This window comes from Heterocephalus glaber, unplaced genomic scaffold (genome assembly GCF_053883595.1).
Source record: "Heterocephalus glaber isolate CG9 unplaced genomic scaffold, H.glaber_assembly_v1.0 deba00001689, whole genome shotgun sequence".
NCBI classification, from domain to species: Eukaryota; Metazoa; Chordata; class Mammalia; order Rodentia; family Bathyergidae; genus Heterocephalus; species Heterocephalus glaber.
In genome coordinates, this window is record NW_028258414.1 from 5,722,139 (window position 1) to 5,739,756 (window position 17,618).

At 48.2% G+C, this 17,618-nt stretch overlaps 1 protein-coding gene across 14 annotated transcripts in view; it reads left to right on the forward strand.

Moving 5' to 3' along the window:
* Tln2 (talin 2) overlaps positions 1-17,618 on the forward strand; it is a 404,430-nt gene that overhangs the window by 346,662 nt on the left and 40,150 nt on the right. For all 14 annotated transcript variants that reach the window (XM_013076183.3, XM_021237120.2, XM_087199034.1 and 11 more), the window contains 7 exons: positions 339-440; positions 2,949-3,068; positions 8,322-8,468; positions 11,974-12,140; positions 13,111-13,294; positions 16,654-16,779; positions 16,955-17,071. In XM_013076183.3, coding sequence (XP_012931637.2) covers positions 339-440; positions 2,949-3,068; positions 8,322-8,468; positions 11,974-12,140; positions 13,111-13,294; positions 16,654-16,779; positions 16,955-17,071 — 963 coding nt within the window. The remainder of the gene's footprint in view (positions 1-338; positions 441-2,948; positions 3,069-8,321; positions 8,469-11,973; positions 12,141-13,110; positions 13,295-16,653; positions 16,780-16,954; positions 17,072-17,618) is intronic.

Below are 17,618 nucleotides of genomic sequence, written 5' to 3' on the forward strand. Positions count from 1 at the left end.
CCTGTGGTTGAATACTCTTCCCTCCCCTTGGGACACCTTTCCCGCCATTATGTGGGTGACCTCATCCTCACTTGGTAGGACTTTAGCTGAAACAACTGTTCCTAGAATGCTTCCCATTTCTCTCACACAAATCTGGGGCCTCGCCTTGCCTTTGCCCCTGGGGACTTTATGTACCTCTCCATTGCAGTCCTTACCCCAGAAGTTGGGGGATTCGGTTGAGTTAGGGCAAACAATCTCTCAGGGCCTCTCCTGTATATAAACTTTATAATTCTAATAAATAACATCCCATGCTTCAGCAGGCTTTTATGACATGTGGGTTCTTTTCCTCTCCTCTCTAGCTGGACGAAGGCACTCCTCCGGAACCAAAGGGAACATTTGTTGACTACCAAACAACCGTGGTTAAATACTCCAAAGCTATTGCTGTAACAGCTCAGGAAATGGTAAGATGAAAAAGAGCTGCCCTCTTTGGTTTGCCCTTCTACTTAGCACCACCTCTGAGTCTTCAAATCAAGGATCTGTGTTGGAGAGATGGACCAGTCTGTGTTTCTGGCTCCTCCTGGGTTCCTGCATCTGTCCTCTTCCTGTGACCTCTGACTGCATGTGGTCTAGGAGCCCCAGTCAGCTGGAGTTCCCGACTTGTGGAAAAGCTCCCATCAGGAATTAAGGATGACTGAGACTTGGGCATGAGGACAGAGAACAAAGGGAAGAGAGAACGTACAAGAATGGAGGAAATGGAGTTAAGGAGAAAAGTAGGAAAAGGCTTGAGGCATTTTTGTAGATTTAAATTACAGTGCAAGGGAAGATATTTTGGGATAAAAGATCAGAGATGAGATTATATGAAAGAATGAAATTGTAACAGTTCTGCAGTAAAGTATTGCCAGTCTTTCAGGGAAAATAAAACTGTGATTATATTTTTTAAAATTCTGACTTTCAAAGGCATGTAACTTTGGAAGGTTTTTTAATTTTATTTTTGCTAAAATGTGATGGAAACAGAACTGTATTGTATGGATCCTTAGACCTAAGTGGCTTTGAGAAATAGCGAATGCGGTCGTGAAATGTTAGAAGTTGTACAGAAGATGACAAATGATGTCTTCAGAGAGTAGAAAAGGTTCTTACTAACCTTTGAAGGCTCAGACGCCACTGGGTAGAATTTTTAAAGATGCTTCTTTGATGCTTCCCACATAAGCCTGAGTTGAGAAGGCCAGTGACCTTACGAGCTGGAGGGACCAGAATGAGCCACCACGTGGCTCCTGTCCCCCATCACGATGGCCTGGGCACCTCTCCGACTGGTCCTGTCATGGAATCTTATGTCCACTAGAGGTTGAGCTTGGACCACAAAGGCTTCCTCGGCTGCTCACTCATGGAAACTCTTGGACTGTGCCGGTGCCAGGCTGGGGATGGAGGGAAGGACAGTGCACATCCCCGTGTGCTGTGACAAGCTGGAGTGCACACACAGGGTACCAATCACAGGTCCCATCCCGTGGCCCCTGGGGTAAAGTCCAGTAGTGGGAGAAGATGTTTTCCAGTGGCCTCGTGGCGTTTCTGGAGTATCTCCTGGGCTGGACTCTGAGCTGGTCTCTGGGCTGGCCTGTCTTGACCCTTGGTGTCTGTGATTCAAGAAGCCCAGCCTTGGGCTACCTGGCTGTTCCTGGGACAGCTGGCTTGGTGCCAGTTGGAGAGACGCCTGCTTTCCCTCATGGGGTCACCCCAGAATCTTTGTGCTCCTGTTGACAGAACACAAACAGAGCAGCTCGTGGCATTCAGTATATGCTCCTGAGAAGCCACACTTGGGCCTGAAGCCTATAACATTTTCTTGTGAACACACCTTAAATAGCATGGGGGATCCTGTTCTGCTTCGATTGATATGGAGTCATTCTAAGGCCCTTTAATATCAAGGTCTTAATGGCCCCAAAGAGAAAGATGGTATTGTTATCCAGAGTGACATTAGAGGTGGGGCAAGAGAAAAGCCCCTTGAGGGAACAGGACACTTTTCTAAGTGACAGGTTAAAACTGCTATTGTAAGAATTTAGTGACATTTTTATCTAGAGTGGGAAGAAAAGCTAGAAACTAGCGCGTTAGCTAGGCAAGATTAAATTGAGACACATTATCCTATGAACTAGGGAATTACCTTGCCCATGAAATGTATGACATGGCCATCTGGCTACAGTGCATGCATGTGTGTGATACTGGGGATCAAACCCAGGGCGTCAGCATTCCCTTTTATTTTTTTAATTTTGAGACAAAGTCTTGTAAAAGACTCAGATTGGGCTTGAACTTGTGACCCTCCTACCTCAGCTTCCCAGAGTGCTGGGGTTATAGGCATGCACCACCAAGCCTGGCTTGGCTACAGTATACTCTTAACTAAATGTTTGGTTGGAACCTTGTCATGCTTTGGCACAGGTTTACTACAAAGCTGTATTCTCTGAGTTTCCACCAAACATTGTTTTCTCCACCACTTCTCATTCAGGACTTCCTAGCCACCCTGTCCTCAGGCCCTCTCTCTTCTGGAAGGGACCTCCCGCTGGGGTCGCAGAGACCAGACCAGCCCTCCCCAGGGCCTGGCCCAGGGTGTGCAGTGCACACGCTTGTGCCCCCTGGTGGTGTCTCAGGGAACTTCCTCCAGCCCTGCCACAGGGCACCTCCCTGAGAGGGTCCCTGGGAGGTAGGCTCACGACCCAGATGCTGAGCTTGTGCCCACTGGCCTGGCCTCAACTGCTGGCCTGCTGAGAAGCCTCATGGGGTGTGCACACTGGGCTCTGTCCTGTGTGGCACAGCATGGGCCCTGCTTGAGCTGCCCTCTCCAGCAAGCAGCCTGGAATGCCAGTCCTGCCTTGACCCCTTGGGAGCTTAAAAGCGAATGAGACCTCCTTGGCCTCCAGTGGTATTAACACGTGGTTCTCATGCTTTTCTTTGTGTGTGTTTGTGTCTTGCTTGTTTTCTCTTTCCAGATGACTAAGTCGGTTACTAACCCGGAGGAGCTGGGAGGACTGGCTTCACAAATGACCACTGACTATGGGCACCTGGCTCTCCAGGGCCAGATGGCAGCTGCCACAGCCGAACCAGAGGAGGTCTGCCACCTTAAGGCCCCTATTTTAAGACACGCACACAAGGGTGCCCATTGCCGGGTTTCTGTGTAGCCCAGTAGCCAGAACTGGGGTTCCTCTCAGTGCCTTGCAGCCAGCCCCCAAGTTCACCCTGTAGCTCCAGGCCGGGCTCAAGGCTCCAGTCCTTTCTGAGGATGGCTGGCTAAGAGCTAGGGCCATTTGGGGAGTCGGCTTCTGGACAAGGGACTCTGTTAACAATGTTTTACCAGGCCCCCTTTCTGCCAGCCCTCATTCTCTTAACCTACCCGAATCTGGGGGACCATCTTCTCACTTCCTGCTCCCACTTAGCATACCCTCATCCATGTTTGTATTTCCCACAGCCTCCCAGAAGGGTTGGGAGACCCATGTGTGGGATTTCACTGCCACTCTCTTAGGAAAAGCCCGCATTCATAACACAACCCTTCCCTGAATATTCCTGGTGCATTTCTAGGAACTGGCCAGATCCCAGCCCCATGCCTCTGGTTCCTCTTCGGTCCCTACCTGAAGCCCTTGACTAGCTTCCATCAAGGCAGCGGAGCAAGCTGTGCTCACAGGGGACTGCACATGGTTGAGAGGAGGCCCCTATGACTGCTCTCCAGAAGCTGTTGTCTCTAATAGAATAGCTCTGAGAAGTGGAGGCCTCCACTAGGAGCACAGCATGGATGGGACCCCAGGGGGCTGACGGTGCCCGTGTTGTGTACCCTCCAAAGGGGCCCAGGGCCCGAGGAACTATGTGGGTCTCTGGAGAAAGCAAGCTTAGGCTAAAATATCGAATGGTGGAGTGGGTTGCAGGAATTCTGGGAAGGTAGTACCGGGTAACTGCATTCTGTGAAATTCAGCAAGCTGTTTATTGAGCACAAAGCCTGTTCAAGACATTCCTAAATGAACAGGGATGTCAAGGCACAGGTTGTAACTCATCGGCTCCTCTCCTTGTAATGACAGTCGCTGTCCCCAAGTTCCTCAGTGCTGCACCTTCTCCTGGGAGTCAGGTCCAAGCATGTCTTAACAGAGATTCCCGGAGATGCTGTGGAAACAAAGACCCCAAAATCATACCTCTAACATGTGCTGTATCGATGCATGTGAACAGACATATATATATGTACTTGCATACATATATATGGGGCATGTTAAGTTTCTAACAGTGTCTCTGGCTCCAGATTTCGGAGTGATTAAGTTTTAGGCTGCAGCATGAATAATTGTTTGTAATAAGCATTTTAAATCACTTCCAAGAATGAACAGCTATAAGAGACCCACATCTATATTTTCTTAATTCTTTTACAGAAGCTCATCTTTCTTTTTTGAAAATAGACTCTCTGCTTCAGTAAGACTATGTTATAATTCTAGTCCTAATTTATCTAGACATAGAATTCATTTCATTAACATGTAATTTTGAATTTCATAAACAAGTATTAGGAAACTTATGTTATAGTAAGGCATCATTTGGTTGAACAAAGGGAAGAAGCATTTTGCTTTGAAGGAGGAATTGAAAACAGAGAGAGACTGTGTTGCGAAGGGGGTTTGGACCACTGTCCACAGAATCCTTTAAAAATTGGATCCACTCCCTCTGCCTCAGTAAGTTTAAAAGCTGACCTGCCTGAGTTCTCTGCAGGGCCCTTTCCACATCGGAGCTCCTACGAGCTACCTCTACACCCTGTGTGAAGCAAGCAGATTTTCTTATTCCAATGCTAACTGTTGAAGCAAAAGATAAACTAAAGCAACCAGGAGAGAAAACATATCGCTAAAAGCACAACAGGTTACTTTGGTTATTGAGCCTGTGTTGTACCAGCTGATGTTTTTATTAAGATTTTCTCTTTTCACTTACTTCTTGGGATATATTTTATAGTCCAGACACAAGCTCAGTGTGACCTAGAGTGGGAAGGGGCAGAAAGAATATAAAATTACCAGTGGCTTGCAAAGAAAAATTCTGTGAGTGCATTTGCCTGGCAGATATTTGGGGGAAAACTGAGACGGTTAGGAGATCCCTGAAGCAGTGTGGTTTTTTATTCCAAGATTGTGAACTTACTTGTATACCCAGGAGGGCCCCACATCACAGCATGTGAAAATATTTATATCCAGGGCACAAGTAAGAAGCAGCTCGTTTCACTGCGGCACTGCCCACTGCTGTGTTGATTCAGTGTTTTGGTCTTCCAAGATGTGACAAATACAGGAAAGGTTAGAGCTCTGCCCTCAAACATCAAGCGGGATCTTTATCTGCTTATTTTTCCATGGAAAATTCAAACCTTTGTTAACATCACTGTAAAAACTTTTCAGAAAAGTTAAAACCCTCTGGCAGCTTTGCATTTTAAGGTTAGTTTCTCTCGAAAAATAAAAAGAGGAAGGAAAGAAAAAAAGGAAGGAAAGGAAAGGACAAGTTGCTGAGAGTGTGTGTGCCACCACAACTCCTAAATGAAAATTCTGGGGGAAAGATTTTGTGACTACAGCTTTGTCCCTAAAGAAAAACCTGCTGTGACCACTTGTAATAGTGGATGTCTTAAAAGCAGTGACAGCTCTTTCCCCTAGAGATGCATGCCCGCTCTACAAGTCTAAAACTTTGCGCTCCGTGACACACTTCCCACTTTAAGAGGTTGGAGAAGATAGCTGGTCATGTTGTACACACCCTATTTTTTTTTTTCTTCCACTTTTCCTATCAACGCTTACCAGATAAGTTCTGGAACTGCCTTTCCAACTTCCACAAGCTCTTCCAGGCTAGTGATATTATTGAACCTGGTTTCAGTTGCAGTTGCTTTTAAGCTCTGCAAGAAGTCTGTATATTTTGGTTTTAGGCAGTAAGGAAAGATGGTTAGCTTTTCTTAGACTCCCTTCCAGTTGTAATCAGATCCCAAACTTCATAAAAGCCAGTCTTTTCATTTCCCTCCAGGCACAAAACCAGGAGATGGTTTTCTCCGTTGTACTTTTATTTGGGCAAGAAGGGAATTGAGGGTTTTTCTTGAGGTTTAAGTAATGCTTTACTAAAGCTGCCAATTAGAAACCCCGAGTCTTAGCCACATTCCTTTATAATAAACTCTGGTTGTACACTGAATCACCCTGTAGGTCTTACAAAGTTGGGTCATATTTGTTGAGAAGCTTAGTGTTGCTTTGAGAAGCTGTGCACTTTTCAGTCCCTTATCTGTTTGAACACAGTCTTTCTAGAATGTTTTTCCTCCTGTACAAAATGTTCTATGAAATTGCAGGTAGAGTAGGTTGATTCTGTTGTCCTCACTCATTTAAGTGCCCTCTGTCCCATATATCCTGGAAAATAATACAAGAGCAGTTCTGCCCCAACTTCAGGACCGACGCTGTGATGACCAACTTCCCATTTGCCCAACCCCCCAGGCACGGTAGGTGAGACAAGAATCATTTTTTCTCCCCCTTTTCACAGAAGAGCAAACTGAGGCTCTGGGAGATTAGCAAAATCACAAGACCACAAAACTAAGTTCATTTTTATTGCAGTCATTTTAACCAGCTTGGACTGGTAAGGACTTTGTCATTTTGAAATTCTGTAAATGTTTCTCCCTCCTCCTCCCCCCTCTCCCCTCCCTCTCCCCCTTCCTCCTCCTCCCCCTCCCCTTCCCCCCTCCCCCCAGCAGCCTTTATCATGTAGAGGTCTGTGCTCGGCCTAGACTCCAGAGTGCTTGCATATAGATTAGCTCTGACCTTTGAATACATGGATTTGGAAGATTTCAAGAGCCAAACTGGGTTTAAAATTTTAATGGCTCATCCCCTAGCTTCATCTTGATCTTGTTTTTAAACCAGCACACATGTCCAGCAAAGAGATTCGTTTGAATGATGTCACTGCCCCGTGGGCTGAGCTAGATACTTTGTCCCTCCCCAGTAGCAGCCTCCCTGCTGCACTAATCCAGACTGTTTGCAGAGCGGCGCTGTTGTAGGATCCAAAAGTGCTGTTCAGGTTGTATGTTACGTGGACATGGCAACGGGACAGCCCTGCCTGGCTGTGAAGCTCGCACAGCATCCAGTGGACGATACAGAAAACACCCAAACACCAGCTCCATTTTCTGGGTCACAAGAATTTTCTACTCAGTGGATTTAGAAGTCCTTTGGGCCTTAAGGAGTTAAGAGCAGAACCATTTTCCCCTTAAAGCAGTATGCATTTCTATAACATGAGAGCATTTACAGTTCCCCCTGCTCTCCAAAGTGACCTCCTTAAACTCTGACTGATGAGATGATAGTGGAAGACAGCATCCAGGTGGCCAAAACCTCTCAGGCATTATTCATCAGACCTGAGATCTTCTGGTAAATATTCTTGATACACAGTCGCTGGGAGAATAAGCCACAGTTTCCAGCTGTTGTAGATTCTTGAAGATCATGCTACCTCCTACTTCTTAAAGTTTCACTTTCGTTTTAGTTGCTTACCTAGGCTGGAGGGCAGCTTATTTATGGCAGCTGTATTGATCAGGCTAAAATGAAATTCAGTGTGAAATGGAACCAGAGAGACATGCACACTTGAAGCCATGGAGGTGGAATTTATTTCACCTCCAAGGAGACAGTTGGGAGCTTATGCGCAGTGGAGCTCATTTGGCTTCTCTTGGGCAGATTGCCTCTTGTAATCACGCAACCCAGGGTCATTAAAAGGAGGTGTGCCTGCTGAGCTTTTAGGTCTGAAAATGTACGTCTCTTACGGAAACCTCAAACCTGGCTTGATAGACAGGAAGCCTGTGCTCTGTGTGCTTGTTCTCCCTCTGTGGCAGAGCTGAAGGAGGCGTTCTGCTTGGTAAACATACCAATTTTGTAAGACTCTGAATGCTTTAAAATATGATTAATACTAAAGCTGTATTTTGAACTAATTACCCTCTGAGGCTGTTGGAAGGAGTACATGAAATACGTGACCTGCCTGGAAGAAGCCTTGACATACAGTAGACTCAATAAATGCTTGTTGAATGAATAACAGAATCATCCCTTGGGGTTCGTGTAGTTAATGTTCTTATCGGGTGGTTTAGGACACAGATGCAGTACACACCAGAAGAGGTTACAAACATGAGGAAGGCATTATATTAGCACGATGAGCTACAGGCTTGCTAAATGGAGACTGTGGGCATTTTACAGTCTCTCAAAAGGGAAGCTAAATCAACCAAATTCCATACTTCACCAGACACAGACTCCTAATGGGAGTGGAATTTTCCTAGCCAGGCTCCCATAGGGCGCAGGAGAAATTTTCCACATCGGGCAGGCCTCAGTGGCAGGGTCCCATCACTGCTTCTCCCCCCGGGCTTGCCTCTGCAGATCGGATTCCAGATCCGCACGCGCGTGCAAGACCTGGGCCATGGCTGCATCTTCCTAGTGCAGAAGGCGGGGGCCCTCCAGGTGTGCCCCGCGGACAGCTACACCAAGAGGGAGCTGATCGACTGTGCCCGTGCCGTCACGGAGAAGGTAAGGAGAGGCCCTGGGCTGGGTATGGCCACTGGCTCTCAGGGACTGCTGTGATGGGAGACAAAAGCAAGAAACTAAGCCAGAGTTAATCCAGCAGTGGCAGCGATCTTCCCTGTCCAGCCAGGTCCTACCCAGGGAAGGGGTGCATCAGGGAGCTGGGCTGATCCCAAGGGCCTGAGGCATGGAGAGCATGACAGGGGCTGTCCAGAAAGGCCAAGCCCCAGGGTCCCACCTTTTCAAGGGGCTTTCCTGCAGACAGACCCTGTCAGTCACCATCAGAGCCAAAACCCAGCCAGGGTGAGGCCCCTCCTGGGTCCCCCGGGTCCTGCTTCTGAAGGAGGCCCCCAGGTCCTGAGGACCAAGTCAGAGAGACAGTGCCACATCTTTACATACAGTCACACAGTGAAGCCAGGTGGGGCTAAGTGACTTCAGGCAGCCACGAGGCGCCTGTGTAGAGGGCGGGCGCTTTGCACCCAGTCTTCTGACTCTGCAGGCACCTGTTCATAGAGAGGAGCTCTTAGTGTAGCAAGCAAGGCTCTAAGAGCTTCGCAGAGTTACTTTACTTTTCGAAGCTTTGATTTCCTCATCTCTAAATACAAATTGGCGGTCCCTGGCTCACAGACTTGTGAAGATGAAACATGATGATACTAATGGGAGAAAAAATAAGAACTAAGATGCATCATGTTCTGGTACAAGCACCCAGTGATAAACGTAAGTGTATTTTCTACCTAAAATGTACCAATAAATATATATATTTTTAAAATTTTTTGAAAAATTTTTTTAAAAGAAATAAAAGAAGAAAAGAAACATGATGATACGCCTAACAGTTCCTGGCACCATGCCACATAGATAGTTCAGCATTGAATACAGACTAGCCGCTATAAACTTTCCTCTAAAACTTTTCAGGAAGTTTCCTCTGGTTAAGAAGGCCCCATAAAAATGGTCCTTTCATGCCCGGTAGTTCTTTTGTTCTCCTTCAGTATTTTTTTCCTTTTTCTGTGGTGCTGGGGATCAAACCCACGACCTTGTGCATGCTAGGCAAGCAAACTACCCCTGAGCAGCACCCCAGCCACGTGTGGACCTCTGCTTTGCAGAGCTCTTCTGCAGGCTGCACAAAGCCCAAGCTGACGTGTCCATGCTTTGGTGGCTCTGCCCTCTCCCTATAGTTTGTAGTGCACAGAGCTCTGTACTGTTCAGAAACTTGGCCTCAGGACTGGAGGTCAGGCCAGGGGGAGCCTCACCTGGAACCCACCCCACAGAAGCTGCTCTATCCAATGCCTGTCACCCAGGCTGAGCCACAGCCCACAGGACTGTCCAGCCCCTCTGGCCTCTACAGGATGAGGAAATAAATCTGTCAGCTTGAGGAAGGCATTTTCCCTCCTTTCAAAGCCTTTCCTTGTTGTGGAAGTTGCTCTTGCCGAGGTCCCCATTGATGTGTTTTAGTGGGGGGAGCAGTGGGACAGTGGGGGACCCTTAGGCTGTGTGTCATGGCCGGGCAGCATGATCTTCCTGAGCCAGTTTTGGCCTACTTCCCTGTCCCAGCAAGTGGCCCCTGATCAAGGACAGTTGGAGAAGGAGGGAAGGAAGCCAATTCTTAGCCGGTATTTTTACCATTTCTTGCTACACACCCCATGCCTCTTCAGCATCCCACCCACACTTGGTACACCCCATGTCATCCTTACCTGTCTTGGTGGTGTAGATCAGGCACCCCAGCCCCTGAGCCCCTGGCTTGTCTGCCCTTGTGTCCTATTTAGTGAATGGTGGATGCTCAGTAGACAACTGCTGACCATGCACACCTTTCTCAGTGGGTGGGACATTGTTTCTGGACTCTGTCCTTTCCCCCTTGGCTTTTGTCAACCATCCTCTGAGAGGTCTTTCTGGAAACTGCTAGCCTCATTCCTCGGCCAGCTCTGTGCCACTGTTCCTTTCTTGCTAGGACTCACTGGCATTTAAAGGAGGATCAGGCAAACAGGGAAGAGAAACAGCTCCTGGGGCTGCTCTTGGGCCATGGTGGGGGCTCGGGACATGGTCCCCATGTCCCTTGTGCTTGGCTGTGTCTTACCTCTGCTGAGATCCAAGCAGCAGGGAAAAGAGCACCCCAGACTCTGCGCCTCTTGCTTATGCTGTGGCTCCCGTGGTCAGCAGTTTTCAAGAAGTATATTTACAAAGCATATACTGGCTGTTCTTTGAGTCAGCCCAAGTCTGGTGGCTGGTGTGCACACACAGATTTTCATGGGGCTCCTGACCTCCAAGAGCCTCTGGCTGCTGACCTGGCCACTGTCCTTAGCATTCAGTATAGTGGGTGTCCCGGGAGCAAGAACAACGTGCTGTGAAATCACACCAAGCAGAGTTGTCTCTGCCAGGAGAAGCAGGGGAGGTGACCCGCTGGGGATCCAGCTGCATCTTGCAGGATGAGTGGATCATTGGCTGGAGAGAACAGGGAGGGACCTCAAAGACTGAACTCAGACCCAGGGTGAAAAGGCAAATGTGTCTGGGAAGGAAGAAAACTGGCAGGTGTGGAGAGAGGTGGTGAAGTTGATGGATGGATTGTAAAAGGCAAAAGACTTACATGATCTGAAGAGAAACCAGAGAATACACGTGGTTGAATTACAAGCAGGAGCGTGGGGTGGCCAGGCCTGGCTTATGCAAGTGTCTCTGGGAGCAGGGGGGTGTTCCAAGGGGCTGAGGAATGGGAGCTGGCAGCAGATGTTTCCGAGGTGGAACGCAATGGGTGGGACCCTTAACCAACTCACTGACCCTTGGGTCACTGCATCACTGTTGGGTGGTGGATGGTGGCATGCAGCAGCAGTAGGAGCAGAAAGACTGTGTGTGAGGTCTGCTCTGCATTCCAGTCTTGCTGGGATCCACTCTGGAGAATTTCCAGCCATGAGGGGGCCAGGTAAAGAAAGGCTGATCTCAGCAATGGCCATTCCTCCCAAGCATCTGACTAAAGGGGAAGGAAGTGGCCACATGTTCCGCAGGAACCAAATCCTCAGGCCCCTTACTGTGATTCAGAAACATCACAGCAGCAACACCAACATTAGCATCCACCCTCGACTGAACACAGGCTGTGCAGATGCCTTGCTAGGCATTTTGCATACATTAGTTTTCCTCCTTGGCACATTAGCGCCAACTTGAAGCACCAGAGCTACTCGTGTTACTGTCCCATGCTGCCCAATGGGACAGTCATGCATGTACCACCAGTACTTCAGAGCTGCCTGGCACTGAGATGTTAATTACGGCCCCATGGTGAATGCATTAATTCTCCCATCAATCCGGAATGGTAAGAAGTGAAAGCCCCATTTTACAGATAAAGAAACTCAGGCCCACAGCAGTGAAACCACTTGCCCAAAGCTGTGTGCCTGTAAGTGACAGAGCTGGTTGTTCTGACCGAGGCTGTTGATTCTAGGCCTGCGCGGTGAACCCCAGGAGAGAGAATTCTGTGTTTGCAAAGTGGTCACGCTTTGGGGCTCTGGCTCCCTTCATGATCCTTTTCTACCTACAGGTGTCCTTGGTGCTCTCGGCTCTCCAGGCTGGAAACAAGGGGACCCAAGCATGTATCACAGCTGCCACTGCCGTGTCTGGGATCATCGCCGACCTGGACACCACCATCATGTTTGCGACTGCAGGGACCCTGAACGCAGAGAACAGCGAGACTTTTGCAGACCACAGGTACCGGGCGGGGGCTCGGACCGGCTTGCCCTGAACTCATGATAGCTTTGGTCATGCTGCCTGGGGACCAGAAATGGGGGCCTCTGTTTGGATTTCAACAAGAAAGATGTATGGGTGGGAAATGAGAGCCGCCAAATCAGAATAAGTCCCTTTTGCCAGCTGTCAGCAGAGTCCTGTTTGCACTTGGTCTTGGTGGCGCTAGAAGCAGCCTGCCCCTGTGCACAATAGTGTTTTTGTTTTGGGGGGTGTTTTTTTGGTACCGGGAATCAAACTTAGGGCCTCACACTTGCCGGGCAGGTGCTGTGCTGCTGAGCTACATCCCCAGCCCCACAATAGTGTTTTGATGTCTCACGGGTGGCCAGAGAGCAGCTCGTCTGGTGGCCCACCCACCCAGCAGGATGGGGAGTGATGGGTAGGCGCGTTTAACAATTGTCGTGTCTTGAAGCCTGCTGGCTCTCCAGGGCCTGCGCTGAGAAGGCTGGTGCTGGGGCTCTGTATGTATAGGTGGGGACCCTGAGTCCTCGCCACTTGTCGAGCCCCTTTCTTTCTCTCTCCAACTCAGGGCTGGGCGAGGGAGGAGACTCCCTGTGCTCTGTTATTCTTCCCAAAGCCTGGCCCTCTGGAAAAGGTGCCCCAACCTGCGCATCCTCGTAGCTTGCTGAGGCTCTCAGGTGTCTTAGGGCACAGCAGGGGCCACAGGAAAAAAGAGCTCACTTAGCCTGCAGGCTGGGGTCAGCAGCCAACACCATGGGCCCAAACCCTGTGTGGGGCTTCCTATTACCTCCTGACTCGTGCCTACTGGGTGGCCTTCCTCTCCTGCCCCCACTTCACCCACATGCAAGACATAGGCTCCTCGATAAGAGAGGCAGAACACACAACCTCTCCCCTCCAAAGCCACCTGTGAACAACTTTCCTTCCTAACTGCAAGTAAGCAAGTGTTGCCCTTTGTCCCCACCCCTCTGCCCCTCAGGGAGAACATTCTGAAGACAGCCAAGGCCTTGGTGGAGGACACAAAGCTGCTCGTGTCCGGGGCTGCGTCCACTCCAGACAAGCTGGCCCAAGCCGCTCAGTCCTCAGCAGCCACCATCACGCAGCTCGCCGAGGTGGTCAAGCTAGGGGCAGCCAGTCTGGGCTCCGACGACCCCGAGACCCAGGTAGGGACAGCTCCGAGCAAGTCCTCTTCGCCTCCCACATCCACCGGGCACCTGGCCTTAGAAGAGGGCTTGGAGGAAGAAGATTTTATTCTCTTCTCTCTTTTTACGGAGTATAATTGAAAAAATCATATATATTTAAGATGTACAACATCACATTTTGAGAGACATATATGTTGGGAAGTGATTACTACAGTCAAGCTGATTAGTATGATATCCATCTGATTGCAAGCTGATTATCCAAGCTGATATATCCAGTGATAGCCATCACCTCCCATACTTCAAGGAAGTCTGAATTTCTTCCGCCTAGAAACATTTTATGATAGCACAGTCAAAAAGTAAACAAAGACATGTTCAGCATCTCACTCCCAGAGACATGAAAATACTATTCTCGTGAATACCATTCTAGACAGCTTCTTGCTCTCTCTATCCATGAATGCATTTTTGAAAATAAAAACTTGGCAATGCCATACACCTGCCGTTTTACTTAACAGAATATAGTGGATACCTTTTCACTTCATAAATTCATGTCCACGTCACAATCTCTTACTAATTTTATTAATAACTTTTTCTATCCCTCGTTACCCTAACCTACACTCCCTTTCTTTTTCCTCTTGTTCCCTTCCTCTTATATAATAATTATCTCCCTTCTACTTTCTACTTTCATGTCATTCTATTTGGTTTTTTTGGTTTTTTTGTTTTGGTACCAGGGATCAAACTTGGGACCTCGCACTTGCGAGGCAGGTGGCGGATCATGTCATTCTTTTTTGACTCCACCTATTAGGGAAAATGTGACATTTGTCTTTGAGTCTGGCTCATATCACTTAACACGATGATCTCCAGTTTCATCCATTTTCCTGCAAATGACACAATTTTGTTCTTCTTTACAGCTGAATGACATTCCACTTTGTATATATTGCCACAATTTCTTTATCCATTCTTCTGTTGGTGGCACCTAGGCTGGCTCCATATCTTGGCTGTTGTGAATTGTGCCGTAGTAAATATTGGCATGCAGTTATCCCTGTAGAATGCTGTTTTAATTCCTTCAGGTGTATACTGAGGAGTGGTGTAGCTGGGCCTACAGTAGTTATAGTTTTAGATTTTTTAGGAATCTCCACACTGATTTCCATAGTGACTGTACTAATTTACATTCCCACTGGCAGCGCAGAAGGGTTCCTTTTTCCCTACATCTTTTTTTCTTTTGATTTGCTTTGCTTTGTTATGAGAGAGGGTCTTTCTATGTAGTTCAGGCTGACCTTGAACTCACTAGGTAGCCCACACTGGCCCCAAACTCATGGCAATCTTTCTGCCTCAGCCTCACGAGTGCTGGGATTACAGGTGGGCAGTGCCACACCTGGCTTGAATTGATTTTTGTACAGGGTAAAAGAGAGGGGTCTAGTTTCAGCCTTCTACCAGGGGGTATCCAGTTTTCCCAGCAACATTTGTTAAAGAGGCTGTCTTTTCTCCAACCTATGTTTCTGGCCCATTTGTGAAGAATCAGATGGCTGTAGTTGTGTAGGTTTGTTTGTATGCTTTATTCCATTGGTCCATTTTGGAGGCTGGTACATGCCCCTTTTTTTTACTATGCCCTTGTGGTATAATTTGAAATTGGGTGTTGGGTCGCCTCCAGCCTTGCTCTTTTTTTTTTTTTTTTCTCCTGGTACTGGGAATTGAGCTCAGGACCTTGCACTTGCCAGGCAGGCACGGTGCCACTGAGCTACATCCCCAGCCCCAGCCTTGCTCTTTTGATGTTGGCTGTTCTGAGTCTTTTGTATTTTCATGTGAAGTTTAGGACTGTTTTTCTAGTTCTGTGAAGTGCATAATTGAAAGTTTGATAGGGATTGCATTGTGTCTGTAGATCACTTTTGGTAATATGGCCATTTTCACAATACAGCAGTACCTCAGTTCATGAAGGAGTTTGTTTTCGAACAATGTGGTTTGCAAACAGAAGTGTTCAGCAAAATTTCGCTTTTGTTTGCAAACTCTGCATCAGGTGACAAACACAACTGCAGCCATCTTTTCCAGAATAGTAGAATGAATTAAGTTCGTGAACCGAGGTGCCACTGAATTAATTATGCCAATCCATGAACATGAGAGGTCTTCCCAGGGTCATCAATAAATGGATGCTCCCCTTTCCTAGAGTGCAGAACTTAAACCCCTCTCTTCTTGCTCTTCTCAGCACCACTCAGTGGCAATCTCTCCAGTTCCTACTGCCTACCCTGCACCCAGTCATCCCATCTGTGTGGACAGAATCAGTGCCTGGGTGGAAGACCAGCCCCATTCCTTCCTGGTGTCCTCCAGGGCAGCGAGCCTCATGAGGAAAACTTCCCATGTCCCCACATATCCCTTCTGCTGGATTTTTACTTGGAAACCTCACTACGGAATTCTAGGCCATTGCAGAAATCCCTGCCTGTAGCTGTGTTTACCCCATGGAGAAGGAAAAAGCTGGAACCACACAGCCCAAGCAGGCTGTACTCCATGCAGCTGAGAAGTGACTCATCCAGGAGGATTTAAGTCTTTTAACATACAGAAATGTATCAAATTACTAATTTTTATCAAGCTCCAAAGTAGAATCAAAAAATGAGCTCCTATGTACCCACCACTCGGCTTCGGTGACTTTCCTTGAATTCAGTCTCTTCCCCTGCCCACCTTTATTTGGTTTTTTTGTTAGAGTAAGAATGCGATTGGCCCGAGCAGTTCTGTAGCATGAGGTGTAGACCCCACGCAGTGCCGCAGGTCATCTTGCTCAAAATGAAACTTTGTACTCATTGGCTAGAAACTAGAAACTGCCTCTTCCCCTTCCCTTCCCTCTGACAACCACTATTCTCTTCTGCTTCTGTGAGTTGACTGTTTTAGATACCTCATATGCAAGGGACTGTGTATTGTTCGAACTTCTGTGACTTAGTCACTTAGCATAATGAGCTCTAGAGTCATCCATCTTGTCATATATTCCAGAATTTTGTGGTGTTTCGTTTTTTTTCTGCCATACTGGGGAAGTAAAACCAGGGCCTTTGCCCTAACCTACCTCTCTAGGACTGCTATGCAGCCAGGCACAAGGTTAGGGTTTTGTTCTCTGTGTCTTGGGGCACAGTTTGACAGTGTGCCTGCAGTTGCCACCTCGGAGGCTTGAAAGAAGCTGTGTGTGTAGATCCAGGTTCTCCATCCTGGCTCAATGTCAGCGTTCCCCAGAGCAACTTCAAGTCCAAGTTCCTGCATCCCAATCTCCAAGGGTGTCTTATACAGCCCCTAGTGGAGGGACCTCCCTTTCTCTTGTTCCCCTCGCCCCAGCCTGCCCTACACTGAATGCCCGTGGGGTGTCAGCAGTTAGCATGTCCTCACCCGGGCTCTGTGCTCTCTTCCAGGTAGTGTTGATCAACGCCATCAAAGATGTGGCCAAGGCCCTCTCCGATCTCATTGGTGCTACCAAAGGAGCTGCCAGCAAGCCAGCCGATGACCCTTCCATGTACCAGCTCAAGGGGGCTGCCAAGGTGGGGTGGAGCTATGAGGGGTGAAGGAATCCCCAGAGAGAGTTGGGAGAACCCACATGTGAGCGCCTCTCTCACATACATGAGAGAGAGGTGTCCTTGCCTGTGGCACTGAAGTAAAAGGACTAGGGACAGGACCTCAAGCAGTGTACTATCTCTTGTCTCTCTTCCTACTCAGGTGATGGTGACAAATGTCACCTCTCTCCTCAAGACTGTGAAGGCAGTGGAGGATGAGGCCACCCGGGGCACAAGAGCACTTGAGGCCACCATTGAGTACATAAAGCAGGAGCTCACGGTAAGAAGCCAGCAGTCTCCTCCCTCTGCACCAGCTCCCACCAGCTGACCGCAGCAGGGGCTCCCCAATATTCTTTACATAAAGAGGTTCTACCTAAACTCCTGAACTAGGGAGGCTCATGTACCTGCCTTCCAGTAGTGTGTGTAATTCCTCATCCCAGGCGTCACTGAGTTTGGCTAGGATCTACTTGTAATTGTAATTAAGGAACTGATCACTTGGAACAATCCAGGTTTGATTCCATTAAAATTACCGCATGAACCGAAGCATTACAGAAGGTTCCTGGCCACAAGGAAGGTCACCGTGGCCACCTATATGCACCTTGTGTTCTCACCAAGGATTCTACTTGCAGCCTCTCTTGATTTACATTGCTAGCGACAGCCACTCACGCTGCTGTGCATGTGTGGAATTGAAGCCTTAACTTCGTGCTTAGGAGAAAAGCTGAGATGCCTTCAGGCGAGACACTTCCCTTTGAAACCCCACTCCCGTTGCTTTGTCTGGCCCCTGTAGACATCAGCCTTGTTCATTTTTGCTTTGTGCCATCACTGTA